Raw genomic sequence first — 16,956 nt, forward strand, 5'->3', positions numbered from 1 at the left:
ATGGGGCGGCGGGGGGTGGGGGTGGGGGGAGAGTTGGGTGGGTAGTGGCAGTACCCCTAGGGAGTCCACCAAGAATTACAGAGTAGACCTGTGAGGCCCACCCTGGAAGGGACTTTAAAGAGAGAACTTTCACTTTATAGACACTGAGGCCTATGTGTGGAGAGGGAGTTGCCCAAAGTAAAACAATGGAGAGAGTAAGAGGTAGGGAGAAGCCAGGCCCTAGACTCAGCCTCTGCATGCTTCCCACCCTCCTACACACACCACACTGACACAGAAGCTGGCCCTGATTCATAATTTAATAGGTGTGCGGGTCTGGTTTCCTTATTTTTGCTGCTCACGGGCCCACTGCTCTGGGGTCAGGGTTTTCTGCTCAAAGGCATGGATGTGAGGAAGCTCTTCCGATAGGCACGTGTTCACAAGCCTGGGAGAGAGATAGGGTTAGAAAAAGGCACGTCAGGGCCTGGGTTGCGGTCCCCAAATAGAGTGAGCCGGGAGAGTGGAGGTGCCCTCAGCACCTGCGAACTAGAGAGGCAGCGGGCTTAGATCTTAATATTTGAAGTAGAGGCCACAAAGGTGGGATCCCTGGGGTCGTGGTTTGCGATTCTGGGCCACACTGGCGGGCGTGAGGGAGTAAGGTTTTGGGGAGTGGCCAGGGATGTGGTCCCGGAAGCGGGATTGCTTTGAGTGAGGTGAGGTGTCCCGAGGGGTCTCACCGGTGTCTCTGAAGCAGAGGCTTCCCTTCGAACTTAGCCGACACCACGAGCACTCGGAAGCTGGATGCACAACGATTGGGAGTCGTGTCCTCCACTTCCTATGGGGCAGAATGGTGCGGATGGTGCCAAAGTCGCCCCCCAGGAGCCCTGTTGCCCTCGTTGGGCAAGTCCAGGCCGCTGAACTCACCACGTGCTCAGCTTCTAGGTCCCGCTGCAGCTTCTCCCGGAGGTAGTCGGCGCTGAGTTCCATTGCAGCACCCCAGCGAGGGCAGCAGCCCAGCGGGGACAGAACCCCAGCTCGGACCCCGGCCACACTGCTTCCGCCCTTACTGGCGCCACTTCCGCTGAGGCCTCTACTTCCGCCCTTACTAAGGCGTCGGTAAACTCAGCACTTCCGCCCTCTCTCAAGCCCGCTTTTCCAACAATCCTGGGGGGTTCTGCTCCTAACATCTGTCAGCCAATGAGAGTCTGCATAAGGACCGAATCGGTCCCAGCGGACGCCCATTGGTGCCTGCCGCCTACATAGCCTGGGTTCTGTGCGCCGGTTTGAATACCCTAGGTCCAGCTAGGAGAGGGTGCACTAGCCTGCACTGCTGTGGCCTTTAGGGTACCTCGGGATCGCCCCAAGCGCTTTTTCCTAGACAAGCATCTGGCAGCCCTGGCAAGCCTGCTCTCTCCGGGGTCACAGGCCAGAGCAAGTTCCAATGGGCCCCGCGGGGGGCGCGGCGAGGGCCGGGCGCTTCTTCGGCGTCTACCTGCTCTACTGCCTGAACCCTCGACACCGAGGTCGCGTCTACGTGGGGTTCACAGTTAACCCTGCTCGGCGGGAGCAGCAGCACAACGCGGGCCGTAAAAAAGGCGGGGCCTGGCGGACCAGTGGCCGCGGGCCTTGGTAAGAGGGAGCTGGCCAAAGTCAGGAGGAGGACTTCGTGGAGAAGGCGTGGCCCGGCGGGGGAGAGGCCGGCCGAGAGGGGCGGGGCTAGGCTAGTGACGGTGGGCGGGGCCAGCATGGAGGCTGACCCAAGGGGCTGGGTGCGGGGTCCCAGGGACTAGAGAGGGCCTATCACGGGGATGGAGCGCTGGAGCACTGTGCAACTTGGCTGTGGGTCTCAGAGGAGGGGGTTGGGTGGGCAGGGGATTGATGATCTAGGTTTGGTCCAGCGACAGGGAGCTTGGTGAACAAGGCTGGGTTGGAACAGAGGAAGCCTGGAAGGGAGAGGAACTGAGAAGGGCAGTTAAGTACCTGTGCCTGGGGGTTAACCTAAGGTTAGCTGGTGCGAGGAGACGGGGTAGGGCCTCGTGGGCTAAGCTTGAGGCCAGGTGTGATCCACTTTTGCGTGGGACTGGAGGCGCATTATGACGAGGGCTTTCAGTTTGACGCCAGATGGGGAAGGGATCTCACAGGCTGCGCCCACTTTCTCATCCCCAGGGAGATGGTGCTCATCGTACACGGCTTCCCCTCCGCGGTGGCCGCCCTTCGGGTAAGAAAGGAGATGGGAAGGCGGGAGGACGCGGTTGGGGGGCGGTGGCTAGGGCTTGAGGCCTTCCCTGGGCGGCCCTGAAGCTCCATACCCCCCACCTGCAGTTCGAATGGGCCTGGCAGCACCCGAAGGCCTCGCGCCGCCTGGCCCATGTGGGTCCGCGCCTGCGCGGCGAGGCAGCCTTCACCTTCCACCTGCGCGTGCTGGCACACATGCTGCGCGTGCCCCCGTGGGCGCGCCTCCCGCTCACCCTGCGCTGGCTGCGCACCGACTTCCGCCAGGATCTCTACCCGCCACAGCCACCGCACGTGCCCCTGGCCTTCGGGCCTCCGCCGCCCCGGGCCCTGGCCCGGAAGTGCGGCGCAGTTCCCTTGGCCAGCACGGAGTCCGAGTCCCAGCCGCAGCACACCGCGGAAGCTCTGTGCACCGTGTGCGCTTGCGCACTCCAGGTGAGCCGCTCCATCTGGCCCCCTGGTCAGGAGGTGTAGGGTTCACAGGACTTAGGATCAAGCTGTTTGTTGAGGGCCTGAGCAGCCCACTGACACACTTTGTCCACTCTGCCCCTAGCTCTAAAAATGGGGTTCATTGTGCTTGTCACCATTCCTCCACGTCAGTCTGCTCCCGCTCAGGGCTTTGCCCTTCCTCTTTGACTGGAAGGTTCTTCCCTAGACCTTCTGTCCTGATAAAGTGCCACCTCTCTTTTGTGAGGTCTTGCTTGCTCTCCATCTAAAACTGCCACTCTTTCGTGTGTACTTTCCTGTCATCCTTTTTCTTCTTCTTCTTTTTTTTTTTTTGGTCTCTTTAGGGCCGCACCCGTGGCATATGGAGATTCCCAGGCTAGGGGTCCAATTGGAGCTGTAGCCGCAGGCCTACACCAGAGCCACAGCGACAAAGGATCTGAGCCATGTCTGAGACCTACACCACAGCTCACGGCAACGCCGGATCCTTAACCCATTGAGGGAGGCCAAGGATCAACCTGCATCCTCATGGGTGCTAGTCAGATTGGTTTCCACTGAGCCAGGATGGGAACTCCTTTCCTGTCTTGTTTTTGAGACCTAACAGTTCTAGTTCTGGCTGCCCTGGCCACAATCACTGCTAACACCCAGAAAAAATTGGCCAGCTCAGTCCTCGTGGGCAAGTATTTTAACCTCTCCGTGCCTGTCTCCTTATCTATAAAATACAAATAATAGTATCATTGGCCTCCTAGGATTGTTTTATGGAAGTGTCTAGAAACTCTGAGTGACCGTTGGCTACATACCTACTCCCTGTTTTCTCTCTTGCTTGCCACCTCTGACAGGATGAAGAGGGTCCCCTGTGTTGCCCCCACCCTGGCTGCTCCCTCAGGGCGCATGTGATCTGCCTGGCAGAAGAGTTCCTGCAGGAGGAGCCAGGGCAGCTTCTGCCGCTGGAGGGCCAATGCCCTGGGTGAGTCCAGCACCCCTCCGCCAGCCTGGTGTAGCTCTGGGAAGACGGTGCCCAGTGGTCCAAGTCCAGGCCTGGGGCAGCCGAGTCCTCATCTTGGCACCCAGGTCCTGGCCTGGAGGAGGCTTGTGATCCTGACTGTCTCATACCAACCACACCTCTTGGTAGCTGTAAGAACTCAGTGCTGTGGGGAGACCTGGTCTGGCTGAGCCAGATGGGCACCGAGGAGGAAGAGGACTTGGAATTAGAAGAGGTGAGAGGTGGCTTGGGCCCCAGCCTCCCTACCCCACACCCGGTCTCCTAGTCTGTCTTTGACCAACCCTCTTGTCTCCCCAGGAACACTGGACTGACATGCTGGAGACCTGATCCTCAGCGTCCCCAACGTCCGCCCACCCTTTACCCATCCCCCCCCCCCACGGCTCTGGGAAGTTTTTACTTGAGTACAATAAAAAGTCTGAGTTGAGAGTACCTTCTTGTGCTTCCTGGGGGGCAGGTGGGGTAGGAGGCAGAGGCCCTGTTAGTCACTAGGGCCTGAGGAGAATTGGGGGGGGGGGGACTGGCCCCAGCATGGACTAGCCTCCCAGCTCTCCCCAGCCTGCCTCTGAGGCCACACAGTTCTTTGAGGGCTTGGGAGACTCACACCCTTGACACAGAACCCACCCTGCCCCAGTGCCCAGCTTGACTCTTGACTTTAATCCAAATATTGAGACAGTGGAATTCTCAGTGGCTTTAAAGATCCAGTGTTGTCACTGCTATGGCTCAGGTCCCTGCTATGGCGTGGGTTCCATCCCTGGCCTGAGAACTTCTGCATGCCGCAGGCATGGCCTAAATAAATAAATCAAAATAGCAAAGTTGAGGAGTTGAGGGAGCACTCTCCTTTCTTGGGGGGGGAGTGTCCTGTGGCTCTCTAAGCCCAGTTCCTTTTTTTTTTTTTTTAGTCTTTTTTAGGGACGCACTTGCAGCATATGGAGGTTCCCAGGCTAGGGGTCTAATTGGAGCCACAGCCACCAGCCTATGCCAGAGCCACAGCAATGTGGGATCCAGCTCCTTGAAACTCCTAGGGTTATTCAACTTCGGCCTTCTGGCTCTTTTCTTTTTTTGTCTTTTTTTTTTTTTTTTTTTTAAGGGTGCACCTGCGGCATATGGAAGTTCCCAGGCTAGGGGTCGAATTGGAGCTACAGCTGCCGGCCTACACCACAGCCACAGCATCACGGGATCCACACTGCGTCTGTGAACTACACCAAAGCTCACGGCAACACCAGATCCTTAACCCACTGAGTGTGGCCAGGGATCAAACCCGAAACCTCATGGTTCCTTGTCGGGTTCATTAACCACTGAGCCACGACAGGAACTCCCTTCTGGCTCTTTTCTATCCTACGCTTCCTCAAAAAGAGCCTCCCCTGCTGGGCTCTGCCCCCGGCCCATCACCCTGCCTATGCACATCCCTTTGGACCGGCCTGTGGTCAGAGCCAGATGTTCTTGGGCTGCCTTTGGCCTGAACCCTTGGCATCTTCAAGGCTGGCCTGGAGCCAACAAGAGGCTGAGCATCTTACCTTTCCCCTCCAATCCTCTGCCCTTTCTAGACGGGGTCCGTTAGAAAAAGGTGTCTTTTGGAGTTCCTGTCTTGGCGCAGCAGAAACAAAACCGATTAGGAACCATGAGGTTGCGGGTTCCATCCCTGGCCTCACTCAGTGGGTTAAGGATCCAGCATTGCTGTGAGCTGTAGTGTAGGTCACAGATGCAGTTTGGATTCCATGTTGCTGAGACTGGGGCTGTGACGTAGGCTGGCAGCTACAGCTCTGATTGGACCCCTAGCCTGGGAACCTCCATAGGGTGGGTGCAGCCCTAAAAAGCAAAAAGAAAAAAAAAAGAGAGAAAGCTGTCTTGACACTCCCCTTGCAGGCCTAGAGTTTAGAGGGCTGGTCAAAACACCAAAAAACAAAACTACTGTGCCCGCTGTCTTGTTTGGGTCTTCTATTTTCTACATAGTAAACACATCTTGGGTTTTCAGGCCTGGCTAAACTTGGTTCCTGCTGGGGCTGAGGAGAGTAGCAGAGGGGCCCCGCCCACCCCAAACTCCACCCTTTCCTTCCTGGATGACAGCCACATCCCATTGTGGCTCCAGAGCCCTCCCACTTTGGACCCATAAAAGCTTCAGCTCAGAGATCAGCTGTGCAGTGACCACACCATACCCCACTCTAAGCCACAGGACACAGAGGTGTCACAAGGCCAAGATCCAGAAAGGGCAGGTGAGAGCTAGCTCGGGGGTGGGCTGGGCTGGGTCTCCCTCACCTGGCGCTGCGGGCTCCTCTCTGGCTTCCATCCTGTCTGCTCCGGCTCTTTCCCTGTGGATGGTGGATTGCCTGCTCCATCTGATGACTCCAGCCCGGCCTAAATCCCCCTCCCCTCTCCCTCCGCTGAGTCACCAGTTTGGCTCACTGACTGTGGCCCCCCAAACAAGCTGTTACTCAACTGGCTGTTTCTCTCCAAGCTGGGGAGGGCGGCTGGGCAAGCAGGGTCAAAGCCCCAGCTGGTCTTTGGGAATTTTCTACCCAAAATTCCCAGGGGCCCAGGGAGTTCAAGGAGGGGACAGCAAGGCCTGGAGCCAAAGCAGGTCAGAAAAAGCTTGGTCAGAGAAAGCTGGGGGCTGAGACAGGCAGGCCCTGGAGTAGTGATTTTTTTCAAGTGCACACTGGAGCACCCCCGGAGAGCTGCCACAAAACTGGTATGTGGGCCTATCCCCACAGAATGATTTAGTTGATTTGGGATTTTAAAAGCCCTGCAGGTAAATAAAAATTCAGCCAGTCTTGAGCCACTGCCTGAGCACTGAACCTGGCTTTGAATCCCGCCATACCACTCCCTAGCTCCGTGAGTGCACGCAAGGCTTGGTTGGGCCCCCTCGGCCTCACTTTCCTCACCCTGAAGCGAGCATTCAGCAAACGGCACTGTTGGGATGTTGTACAGGGGAGGAGAGCGAGCTCGCAGCATGGAGCCGGTCCAGGACACCTACCGCCCGCCACTGGAGTACGTGAAGGGGGTCCCTCTCATCAAGTACTTTGCAGAGGCACTGGGGCCACTGGAGAGTTTCCAAGCTTGGCCCGATGACGTGCTGATCAGCACCTATCCCAAATCTGGTAGGTGATGAGGGTACCCCCCGCTTCTCCTGGACTGCAAACCCCACCTCAGTCCTGCTCACCTCCCATTTCCCTCCCTCTCCAGGTACCACCTGGGTGAGCGAGATCCTGGACCTGATCTACCAGGGTGGTGACTTGCAGAAGTGTCAGAGAGCCCCCATCTATGTGCGGGTGCCCTTCCTTGAGTTCAAAATGCCTGGGTGCCCCACAGGTATGTGGCTGGGGGCAAGCGGAGTGGAGGGGGGCAGGACAGGGTGGGGCTCCAGCTCAGCAGACGTCTTCCTACCTGTGGCCTAGGTTTTGAGCTGCTGGAAGATACACCAGCCCCACGGCTCCTCAAGACACACTTGCCCCTGGCCCTGCTACCCCAGACTCTGCTGGACCAGAAGGTCAAGGTGAATGGCAGAGGAAGGAGGCTGCTGGGGTCATCCCAGCTGTGGCCCTGCCTTCTGGAAAGATCTCCTCACTTCCTCCAGCCTGGTCTCATGTTAACCGGGGGCACCGGCCTGATGCTTTGGTTGGGGTGGGGGCGGTCAGATGACCCACGAAGTTGAGACTCCTGTGCGCAGAGTCTGGGTGCTCAGGGGCCTGTGGAGGAGGGGCTGGGAGAATCCCGCCAGCCTTGTTCCAAACCTGGGCAGAGCAGCACTGAGGGGATTAGATTAGTATAAAACACGGTTCCAGACTGCAGCATCAGAGCAGGGTTCCAGTCGCAGCTCAGTGGCGCCCACACTGCAGGTCGACAGCAAGACCGCCTCTAGGCCCCCTTCTCCCTTGGCCGGGATGCTGTGAAGGGTGGGACGCCTGGCACGCCGCGTGACGGTGCCGGGGGTCCTCTGCCCCTCCAGGTGGTCTACGTCGCCCGCAACGCAAAGGACGTGGCCGTCTCCTTTTACCACTTCTACCGTATGGCCAAAGTGCACCCTGACCCTGGCACGTGGGACAGCTTCCTGGAAGACTTCATGGCCGGGGAAGGTGGGGCTGACTTTGGAGGAAGGGGTGGGGGCGGAGCGGGGGGGAGGCACCAGCTGAAACGAATGCCCACCCCTGTGTCCACGTCCCCTGGCTTTTCCCCAGTGTCCTACGGGTCCTGGTACCAGCACGTGCAGGAGTGGTGGGAGCTGCGTCACACCCACCCTGTCCTCTATCTCTTCTACGAGGACATGAAGGAGGTGAGCGGCCCTGCTTCTGGGTCCTGCCATGACACACGTAGGGAGGCAGAAACCTGGTGGCGACGTGCCCAGGCCCTCTCAGCGTGCCTTCCCCTGTGGCAGCCCCCAGACCAGTCCTGGATTCCCTGCGCAGGACTGAGCGCCCCCGCCCCGCCCCCCCCCTTCTCTCCCAGCACTGAGTCAGCAACACGAGCGGGCCCCGAGAGGCTGTTTACCGCCCTTGCTTCAGTTATGAAAGAGGACTGTGCCTCCTCTCGCTTCAAAGGAACCAGCCGTCTGTACTCAAGGGTCACGGGCGGAAGGCAAAGAGGAAGAGAGCCAAAGAACACAGTGTGAGGTCTCCGAGTTGAAGGGGCCAGAGCCCCACGAGGCGAGAGCAGGGCGTCCCTTCTGGTGGCTCAGAGAGCAATACAAGCCTCCCCTCTGCCGTCCCAGAACCCCAAGAGGGAGATTCAGAAGATCCTGGAGTTTGTGGGGCGCTCGCTGCCAGAGGAGACGGTGGAGGACATCGTCCAGCACACGTCCTTCCAGGAGATGAAGAACAACGCCATGACCAACTACCGCACCCTCCCCTCCGACCTCCTGGACCACAGCATCTCGGCCTTCATGAGGAAAGGTGAGAGCCACCGGCCAAGGGCCGCGGCTGGAGCCGGACTTGGGGCCTCCTCTGTGGCCCAGACCCCACTCCTACCCCCCACCCTTGCCCCCTCCCCAGGCATCACTGGAGATTGGAAAAGCACCTTCACGGTGGCCCAGAACGAGCGCTTTGAGGCCTACTACGCTGAGAAGATGGCAGGCTGTAACCTCCACTTCCGCTCGGAGCTGTGAGTGGTGGCGTTCACGGAGGAGGGGTGTGAAGCAAGCCCGGCTGGAGCCTCAAGGATAAAATCTGGGAGTTTCCGGGTGGCTCAGCGGGGTAAAGATCATGTGTTGTCACTGCTGTGTGGCCTATAAACTTGTGCATGCTGTTGCTGTGGCCCAAAAAGGTGAATAAATCAAATCTGATGTGTGTTCAATAGAGAGCCTTCGTTGGAAGCAAAGAGCAACCCTGAGCTAAAAGGGTAAATGCCTGCTGGGAGCAAATGAGGCCGACCCCCAAGAGGCCTGCAGCTCGCCCTGTATGGGGAGGGGAAGGGGGTCTGGAGAAGTAAACCCCGGGAGACACGAGGAAGAGTATTTATTTGGTCACAGAATCTTGTGTTGCATCCCCCGATCTAGGGTGTCAGGCAACTGAGAGTCTGACTGGCTGCTTCACTTTTTCTTGGGCTCCTTACAAGCCACCATGTACCGCTGGGCCACATTGAGCGGGGGGGAGTAACCATCCGCATAGGAGGTGTCTTCAAACAGGACTGAATAGTCATCCTGGGGCTGTGGGCGGGGACAGACATCGGACTTGTCAGAGACCTGCAGGCAAGGCTCCCCAAGCCTAGACCGATAGGAACCTTTGGTGTATGGGCCCCCAGCCTCCCCCATCCTTGTCACTGGAGAAGTCTGGATGCTTGAACCTGGTCCCTGCTACCACCGAGCTCTTTCCTCACAACAAAGGGCCGCGGGCAGGGGACGAGGAGCAGGGAGAAGGGAGACTCTCGACCTAAACAGGAGAGGCCAGCTAGAGGGTCCGCTGTCTTGCGGGGAGCCTGTGTTAAAGGAACCAAGAACGATCTAGAGGGAAGCAGGCAGGGGTCCTGGAGGAAGAGGGGAGAACAGCCTTTAAATTGCCATTGGGTGATGGGTGACCAGGGCGTCACAAAGTGGTCAAGAGCATCAGGGAGAGCAGGTCAGCCAAGGAAAGGGTCAAGGGTCCCAAGCCAGGCCCTGGGCCTTCCCATCTCAACACAAAAGTGAGCTTAGACCAGGAAGGGTCAGGTCCCGTTGGGGCTGCAAAGAGGAGGGGTGGCTGGCGCTGCCCCCGGGAGTCCCAGGGCGGACCAAGCAGAAAAGAAAGGGCAGAGAGGCTGTGAGGGAGGATGAGGGGGAAGGCAGTGGGAAGATGACCCTGTGGCCGGTCAGGTAAGCCGGTCCTGGTTCCTGGACCCGAGGGAGACGCCTTACCCGCTGTGGGGGTGTGTGGATCAGGGCACGGTAGAAGCAGGTGGTCTGGGGATACAGGGCCAGCACCAGCTGCTCCTTCTGGAACAAGGCCTCGGGGTCCGTCTCCGGGTTGGCCTTCCACTGGGGCAGTGGGATGATCCGCCGGCGGCTCAGTGTGTGTCTCCTAGGGGATGAGGCCTTAGGTCAGCCCCCGGCCAGGTGGGGACCCCATCCCAGCAGCCTGGCTGCCCCCCAGGCTTCCAGGGCACCCCGCTGCCAGCACACTCACTCTTTGCCTTCCTCGTCAATGTCATCTACCTCATACCTGTGGGTGAACAAAAGGAAAGCAGGATGCAGGGAGCTGTGCAGCTGAGCGGGAAGCCGTCAGGAAGGGGAGGCGGTGGCTGGGAGGGGAAGGAGCCCGGGAGCCTGCTGCTCCCACACCATCCCTGCAGACCCCTGGGGGAAGCAGCTTTCCCCCACCCTGCAGACGGGTACCATTGGCAGCCCCGGGCGGGTGTGGTGACAGGAGAGCAGCCCCAGGGCTGGGCATCCACTCACTTGTTGGTGGCATGGCTGTAACTGACCACCTCGGCCAGGATCCACTGCTCATCCCCGTCCACGGCCTTCACTCGGGCAGCCACCTTATCTCCAGGTTTGGCCACATAGTCCCCAGAAGCTGGAATGGCCCCACAGAGGGGTGGGGGCCTAAGGGTGCAATGAGATGTTAGTTCCGGCCGCTCGCTGGCCTGCCCTCCCACCCCGCCCCGTCCTGCCCTCACTTGTCACCAGGCTTCCCGATCCACAGGGGCAAGGTCATGGCTGACTGCTGCAGCAGGGTCATCAACACCCCCCGGCGCATGGTCTTCCGAGGGGGCTCCGAGTCATTGTACAGGCCGGCGATCTTGGCCGCTGTGGGGAGGAAGGGAGCCCTGAGCTGGCAGGGACCCACCCTTGCCTGCCTGCACGGGGCTGTCAGCGCTCAGCGCTCAGCCTGAAGCCCCACCGCCCAAGTTCGCAGCAAGGGCCCAGGTGGCGCCCTGCCTATTCCACTAGATCCTGAGGGTGAGAGACCACCCAGCTCCAGGGTGGCCCTGGAAGGGGAAGCAACTAGAAAGGGCAAAAGCTGGGGTTCTGAGAAGCTGGTCATGTTCCAGTTCCTGCTCTGGGTGAGGGTCAGTTCAGTGAGTGAAAACTGCAGTGAGCTCTCTGTTCACTGTTCTTTTCGACATGAACACAGAAGTGAATTTTGTTTTAATTCAACAACAAAGTTAAAAAAAAAACTCTCCCGTGTGGATGGACTCCTGACCTCCGCAGGCACAAATGCACACACCCGGCCACTTCAGACAAACCCGGCTGGCCGTGTGACAACACTTTTGAAGGGCAAAGGACTCTCCCACCGGGGGTTCACTGACAGAGCAGGAGAGGTGGGAAAGCCGAGGTGGCCGGACAGACCTGGAAGCCAGTGCCAGGCCTGGAGAAATGGCTTCAAGACACCCAGGTTCTCACCACAGCAAGAATCGGGAGGAGGAGGTGGCAGGAGAGGAACACACGCGAGGAGGGGGCAGAGAAGGCACTGTGGTCCCCAGGGAGCACCACGGATGATGCCCATCCTCTCAGCCCAGGCTGCCCCGGGCGCTTCTGTCAGAAGTTCACGGGCTTGTCACACTGGGCTGGGGCTACAGGACCCCCTAGGGAGACACGACTGCTGCTCTCAGGACCCCTCACTCCACTGCCGCCGCCGGCTCTGTCGTCTCTAACTCACCAATCCGCCTCTCTTCCAACAGAGACTTGATTTCCGCAATCTTATCTAGGGCTTTCCGGAGGATGCTGAGGGTGGGCAGAAGGGAGAGAAGAGGTCTGGATGAAGCACAAGGCAGACTTCCTTTCCTCCTCGCGGCAGGCTGGCTAGCTCACGCCAACCCTGCCTTGGAAACTAGAAAACCCTGAGCATGTGTTTTTCAACCTTAAAAGCACTGGCGAGACAGGGAGGATCCTGGAGAGGTAAGCAAAGCCGCCGCCACCTTCCCCAAGCGCACCTGCCAGATCCTGAACACAGGCTGCTGGGCGCCGGCAGCCTCGAGCAATGTCTTGTTCAGAGGACAGAAGTTAAAACGCACGGTCTGCCCCAGCGGGACATGTAAGATGAGACCCTCCAGAGGGCTGGGGGGGGACTTGTCCGGGCCCAGGGCAGGAATAGGGGTGGAGGGAACTTGTCCCTGAAAGGCGGCAGCCCAGGAAACTTCTGGAGTTTGCTTAGAGTGGCCGAGACCTAAGCAACCTGGCAGAAGTGCCCCCAAATCCTGGTGGGAAGAAGGCGCAATCCTTTAAACCCCGGGGACTCTCCCCCAGACCACTTCGCCAGCAAAAAGCAGCAGAGCACCCACCGTGGGTTGTTCATTCCCCCACCCATCCCTCCGGCACGCCTGTCACAACCGCCCACATGGCTCTGAAGGCCTTGGTTTAGAAGGAGAGAGACCTCTGAGAACACCCCCCCCCCACAGCGTCACGGAGTCCCTGAGTGTGTGACTCCTGTGGGCTTGTCAGGTGAGGCTGGAAGACTGGGCTGAAGTCTTGGCAGAGGGAACTGGGCAAACCACGAGGAGGACGGACACCCTGCCCGGTAGCCTTGACGTGTCGAAGCTCAGGGCAGCTGGTGTGAGACACGTGGCTGATGTGGGTGAGGCACTTGGGGCGCGGGGCGAGCAGGCAGCCAGGAAAGCAGAGGAGGAGTAAAAGCCAGGGGGCAAGTCTGATGGTTGCTGCTGGGCCTTTCTGGAGGACATCCTTTCATGGAGCGTGTCCGAAGCTGTATTCTCTAAGATATTAATGCAATGGCTCTCGGCCAGAACTAGTGGGTCTGGGATGGTGACGTGGGATATTTACACAGTATGAAAGCATCTCCCATGAGATACTTATCACACAATGGCAAACAGCCATCACCGGACACAGGAGGAACCTGGAGGAGCTCACCGTAACCAGCGCGGCAGTGTCCTCTGCCTTCCAACACGCTGGCCAAGGACAGTATCACCTGGTGCTATTACCTCCAAAAGCGTGAAACCTGAATCTGACCCCGGGGAAACATCAGACAAACCCAGCTGAAGGGCATTCTACACTGGCGTATGATCGCAAAACGTCAAAGTCATGAAAGCCAGAGACATGGAGTTCCCATCGTGGCTCAGCGCTAACAAACCCGACTAGTATCCGTGAGGACGAGGGTTCGATCCCTGGCCTCACTCAGTGGCTTAGAGATTCCGTTTTGCCATGAGCTGTGGGTGTAGGCTGCACACGCGCAGCTCAGATCTGGTGTTGCTGTGGCTGTGGTGTAACGTGGCAGCTACAGCTCTGATTCGACCGTTAGCATGGGAACTTCCATATGCCACCGGTGCAGCCCTAAAAAGAGCAAAAAAGAAGAAAAAAAGAAAAGAAAGAAGACAGCCTGGGAACCACTCCAGGTTGAAACAGACTAAAGAGACATGAACACTAAACTCAATGCTGACCTGCACTAGAAAAATGTTCTTTTGCTATGAGGGTCACCAGTGGACAGTGATGAATCTGAGTTAAGATCTGTGGATTAGCTAATAGTTGCATATAAGCGTAATTCCCGATTTTGAGAAATGTACTGTGGTTAAGAATGTTCTCATTTTTAGGAAATGCTGACATGTATTTAGAGGTCAAGCAGCATCATGCCTCATGTCTGCAACATAAAAGGTTCAGAAAAAGATTTGTGAATAGCCATACAGAATGATAAGGCAAAGGCGGTAAAATATATTTAAGTCTGAAATTACATAAAAAGTTAAATCAAGGAGTTCCCGTGTGGCGCAGCAGACACTAATCCAACTAGTGTGGGTTCAATCCCTGGCCTTGCTCAGTGGGTCGGGGATCTGGCGCTGCTGTGAGCTGTGGTGTAGGTCGCAGACGTGGCTTAGATCCTGCGTTGCTGTGGCTGTGGCGTAGGCTGGACCCCTAGCCTGAGAACCTCCATATTGCCTTGGGTACAGCCCTAAAAAGAGAAAAGACAAATAAAAGGTTAAATCAATACCAAGGCCTGAACTCCACCCCAATTAAATCAGAACCTCTGGGATGCAGCCAGACTTGAGAACCGGTGTGCAAATGTATTCTACTGCCAGTAAGTCTGTGAACCACTGAGCTAAACAAACTGTTATTGCAGAACTTGGCAGAGCTTTAATACTTTAACTGGAATATGAATCTCTAGGAGAGGAATGTAATATTTCACTCCCTAAAGTTTTTGCAGTTCCACCACAGAGATCCGAGGAAACAATGTTTTAAGATCATTTCCGTTTAAAGAGCAGTTTTCTTTGAAATGTCTCCATCTGGAGCCATAGATGGTTCAGGTCATCCAGGATGACCCTGCAGCAGAGCACGGGTCCCTGCCTTCTGAGAGGCAGCCTGCCAGCCCGGCTGCAACCCTCAGGGCTGGTGCTACTCCAGGAAGTCTGCTTCACCTGGGACAGCCAAGGAAAGACCACTTTCTGAATGACATTCCTTTGAATGCAGCCGAAACCCTGAGCCTTAACCCCCCTCCCCTGAAAACCGGCACCTCCCCTTGACCATTAGTTAGGGGCTAAAGAGTGTGGGCTCTTTAAAGTCATCCAGTACCGCAGCACACCAGTTCACGGTGGAAATATTTGATGAGGGTGAACTTTTAAAAAGAAATAGGATAGGAGGTCCCATCGTGGCTCAGCGGAAATGAATCTACCATCCATGAGGTTGCGGGTTTGATCCCTGGCTCTGCTCAGTGGGTTGAGGATCCCGCATTGCCATGAGCTGTGGTGTAGGTTGCAGATGGGGCTCAGACCTGGCGTTGCTGTGGCTGTGGTGTAGGCCAGCAGCTGTAGCTCCCATTAGACCCCTAAGCTGGGAACCTCCACATGCTGCGGTGTGGCCCTTAAAACAAAACAAAACAAAAACAAAGCTAGTGGATGTCAGCCTCTCGGGCACATGGCCTCTCTGTGCACCTTTAAGAGGTCTGTGTGTGTGTGGGTGTGGGTCCCCGTCAGGGGTGAGGAGAGAGAAATACCTTCCTCCGGCTTCCAAGCTGACACATCCCATGATGGGTCAAAACTAGAGCACTACCCTGGGTCAGCAGCATGGAACGACACCTGGGATGCAGGTGGCTGCCAGTGAACAGCCTGCTGACCAGACCCCAGCAACTGGCTCAGAAAGATGGCCCAGGTGATAAGGTGTTTACTCTCTCCTGCGGGCATTTGACATTTTAGCCCATAAAACATTCAGGCTCTCGCAAAGTTCAAGCGGAAGTCTGCCGGCACTAGCTCAGCCACCCCTCAAACTACCTTCCTTAACTGGAACGCTGAGACAGGCTGTTAAAGACTGTGGCCAGGAGTTCCTATCATGGCTCAACAGAAATGCATCTGACTAATACTCACGAGGACGCAGGTTGGATCCCTGGCCTTGCTTAGTGGGTTAGGGATCCAGCATTGCAGTGAGCTGTGGTGTAGGTTGCAGAATCCTGCACTGCTGTGGCTGTGGTGTAGGCTGGCAGCTGTAGCTCCGATTCAACCCCTAGCCTGGGAACCTCCATATGCCACAAGTGTGGCCCTTAAAAAAAAAAAAAAAAAAAAAAGTTTCCTTCGCAGCGCAGTGGTTAACGAATCCGACTAGGAACCAAGAGCTGCGGGTTCGATCCCCGGCCTTGCTCAGTGGGTTAAGGATCCGGCGTTGCTGTGATCTGTGGTGTAGGTAGCAGATACGGTTCGGATCCTGCATGGCTGTGCCTCTGGCATAGGCTGGTGGCTACAGCTCTGATTGGACTCCTAGCCTGGAAACCTCCATATGCAGCGAGAGGGGCCCAAGAAATGGCAAAAAAAAAAAAAAGAAAGAAAGAAAGAAAGAAAATATACTGCTTCCACCCAGAATGGCTACCAGTTCTCCACTGGGACCCAGAAAGTGAGGTCTATGATCTGTTTCCCTTTGATCTCTGCTGCCAACAAAAAAGATCACTGTTAAATGAAGACACAGGGGTTCCTTTTTGTTTTCTGCAAAAGCAGGAGCTGGGAGGCAGCTGTGGGCTTAGGGCAGAAGGAACGGCAAATGCATCTCAGGGCTCGGGCTAGTTCCTCTCGGCACCTCTTGAGTTTCCTGAGGGTTTAATGCACCTACTGAGAAGGTGAGCGGAAGCGTCACGCAGTACCTGCGCTGGTGCCACCGGAACACACAGTACTGTGTTCTCCCACCTAGATGAGGAGCTCCCTGTGGGCAGGGGTGGCATCTTATCTGCCTCACCCACTCTCCTGCCCCCAACGTGGTATCTGGAGGTGAGGATGCCTTACTCAATGTTTACTGAATTAAGGTATGAAGAGTTTGAATTAAGGTCTGAGAGTCTGAAAAACTGAAATGGCAGCAGAACTGCAACGGACCTGCAGAGCTGAAACAAGCTTTAGTGTAGCAATGCAACAACCAGAGTTACGTCAATGCTGGAGAAGATTGCACAGCAACTGGTTGCAGAAGCAGCCGCCTCACTCTGCCAGCAGTGAAGCTGGGAAGGGAAAGCCTGCCTTTTCCTCTCAAATGAGTGTGGAGGACTCTGACCTGTGAGAGCCAAACTCCAGTCCAGCTAGTGGGAATGGGCCTGACTACGGCCACATGATGAACCCGCAAATCAGGGAGAAGAAGGGGGTGGCGAAGGGTGGGCTGCAGAGGTGAGAAGGAACACCTCCAACCAGAATTCACCGTGTCTCCTCCCTGCCGGTCGGCCTGAGCCTTTTGTTCTGCTCTTCAAGCCAGCATAGGGAGCCTCATTAGATCCCTCTGTCCAAACTACAAACCTTAGAACCTTAGAATCTTCGTCTCCTCTCCCTAATGGGTCCCCCGAATTGACCTCAGAAACTGCTCTCGAACCTGCCCTTGCTTCTCCATTACCACTGCCACTGTCTCGGCGCCACCTCATCTCCATCTCTTGCCTGGCGTCCTCACTAACCTAGTCTGCTCTCCACGCGGCAGCCAGGGGTCTCTCTCCTCCTCT

At 56.9% G+C, this 16,956-nt stretch overlaps 4 protein-coding genes across 8 annotated transcripts in view; 2 read left to right on the forward strand and 2 right to left on the reverse strand.

Annotated features, from left to right (window-relative positions):
• Nucleotides 1-278: 278 nt before the first annotated feature.
• Nucleotides 279-6,008, reverse strand: BOLA2B (bolA family member 2B). Its single transcript, XM_053743502.1, is given in 6 exon segments — nucleotides 279-421; nucleotides 714-811; nucleotides 901-1,031; nucleotides 1,034-1,163; nucleotides 5,170-5,239; nucleotides 5,909-6,008. Coding segments are annotated over 6 exon segments (609 nt in total). The 5' UTR covers nucleotides 5,989-6,008; the 3' UTR covers nucleotides 279-321.
• SLX1A (SLX1 homolog A, structure-specific endonuclease subunit) lies at nucleotides 1,103-4,084 on the forward strand. Of its 3 annotated transcripts, XM_047780167.1 has the most exons (6): nucleotides 1,107-1,605; nucleotides 2,143-2,194; nucleotides 2,299-2,643; nucleotides 3,492-3,619; nucleotides 3,785-3,869; nucleotides 3,953-4,084. In XM_047780167.1, exons 1-6 carry the CDS (start codon nucleotides 1,418-1,420, stop codon nucleotides 3,980-3,982), a joined length of 828 nt encoding a protein of 275 aa, XP_047636123.1. In that variant the 5' UTR covers nucleotides 1,107-1,417; the 3' UTR covers nucleotides 3,983-4,084. The 3 variants fall into 3 exon arrangements, with proteins under 3 accessions (XP_047636124.1, XP_047636123.1, XP_047636125.1); XM_047780168.1 differs by lacking the exon at nucleotides 3,953-4,084 and having other exon boundaries at nucleotides 1,103-1,605; nucleotides 3,724-3,864; XM_047780169.1 differs by lacking the exon at nucleotides 2,299-2,643 and having other exon boundaries at nucleotides 1,108-1,605.
• Nucleotides 5,730-8,938, forward strand: LOC125127328 (sulfotransferase 1A1). 2 transcript variants are annotated; one of them, XM_047780162.1, is made up of 8 exons: nucleotides 5,730-5,865; nucleotides 6,581-6,750; nucleotides 6,836-6,961; nucleotides 7,048-7,145; nucleotides 7,599-7,725; nucleotides 7,828-7,922; nucleotides 8,358-8,538; nucleotides 8,638-8,938. In XM_047780162.1, the coding sequence occupies exons 2-8, from the start codon at nucleotides 6,603-6,605 to the stop codon at nucleotides 8,748-8,750; spliced, it is 888 nt and encodes a 295-aa protein (XP_047636118.1). In that variant the 5' UTR covers nucleotides 5,730-5,865; nucleotides 6,581-6,602; the 3' UTR covers nucleotides 8,751-8,938. The 2 variants fall into 2 exon arrangements, with proteins under 2 accessions (XP_047636118.1, XP_047636119.1); XM_047780163.1 differs by lacking the exon at nucleotides 7,828-7,922.
• Nucleotides 8,939-9,084: 146 nt separating this feature from the next.
• The window catches only part of SGF29 (SAGA complex associated factor 29), a 32,927-nt gene continuing 25,055 nt past the window's right edge, over nucleotides 9,085-16,956 (reverse strand). For both annotated transcript variants that reach the window (XM_047780164.1, XM_047780165.1), the window contains 6 exons: nucleotides 11,719-11,783; nucleotides 10,736-10,865; nucleotides 10,515-10,661; nucleotides 10,243-10,278; nucleotides 9,975-10,137; nucleotides 9,085-9,290 (listed from right to left, as the gene is read on the reverse strand). In XM_047780164.1, coding sequence (XP_047636120.1) covers nucleotides 9,174-9,290; nucleotides 9,975-10,137; nucleotides 10,243-10,278; nucleotides 10,515-10,661; nucleotides 10,736-10,865; nucleotides 11,719-11,783 — 658 coding nt within the window. In that variant the 3' untranslated portion in view covers nucleotides 9,085-9,173. The remainder of the gene's footprint in view (nucleotides 9,291-9,974; nucleotides 10,138-10,242; nucleotides 10,279-10,514; nucleotides 10,662-10,735; nucleotides 10,866-11,718; nucleotides 11,784-16,956) is intronic.

This window comes from Phacochoerus africanus, chromosome 5 (genome assembly GCF_016906955.1).
Source record: "Phacochoerus africanus isolate WHEZ1 chromosome 5, ROS_Pafr_v1, whole genome shotgun sequence".
NCBI classification, from domain to species: domain Eukaryota; kingdom Metazoa; phylum Chordata; class Mammalia; order Artiodactyla; family Suidae; genus Phacochoerus; species Phacochoerus africanus.

Excerpts from the sequence above, each read along its gene's own strand:
- LOC125127328 (XM_047780162.1), top strand. The coding sequence starts at position 6,603 with ATGGAGCCGGTCCAGGACACCTACCGCCCGCCACTGGAGTACGTGAAG. Across the intron at positions 6,751-6,835 it reads CAGCACCTATCCCAAATCTG|GTACCACCTGGGTGAGCGAG; the intron begins GTAGGTGATGAG and ends CTCCCTCTCCAG. Across the intron at positions 6,962-7,047 it reads AATGCCTGGGTGCCCCACAG|GTTTTGAGCTGCTGGAAGAT; the intron begins GTATGTGGCTGG and ends CCTGTGGCCTAG.
- SLX1A (XM_047780167.1), top strand. The coding sequence starts at position 1,418 with ATGGGCCCCGCGGGGGGCGCGGCGAGGGCCGGGCGCTTCTTCGGCGTC. Across the intron at positions 3,620-3,784 it reads CTGGAGGGCCAATGCCCTGG|CTGTAAGAACTCAGTGCTGT; the intron begins GTGAGTCCAGCA and ends ACCTCTTGGTAG. Across the intron at positions 3,870-3,952 it reads AGGACTTGGAATTAGAAGAG|GAACACTGGACTGACATGCT; the intron begins GTGAGAGGTGGC and ends TTGTCTCCCCAG.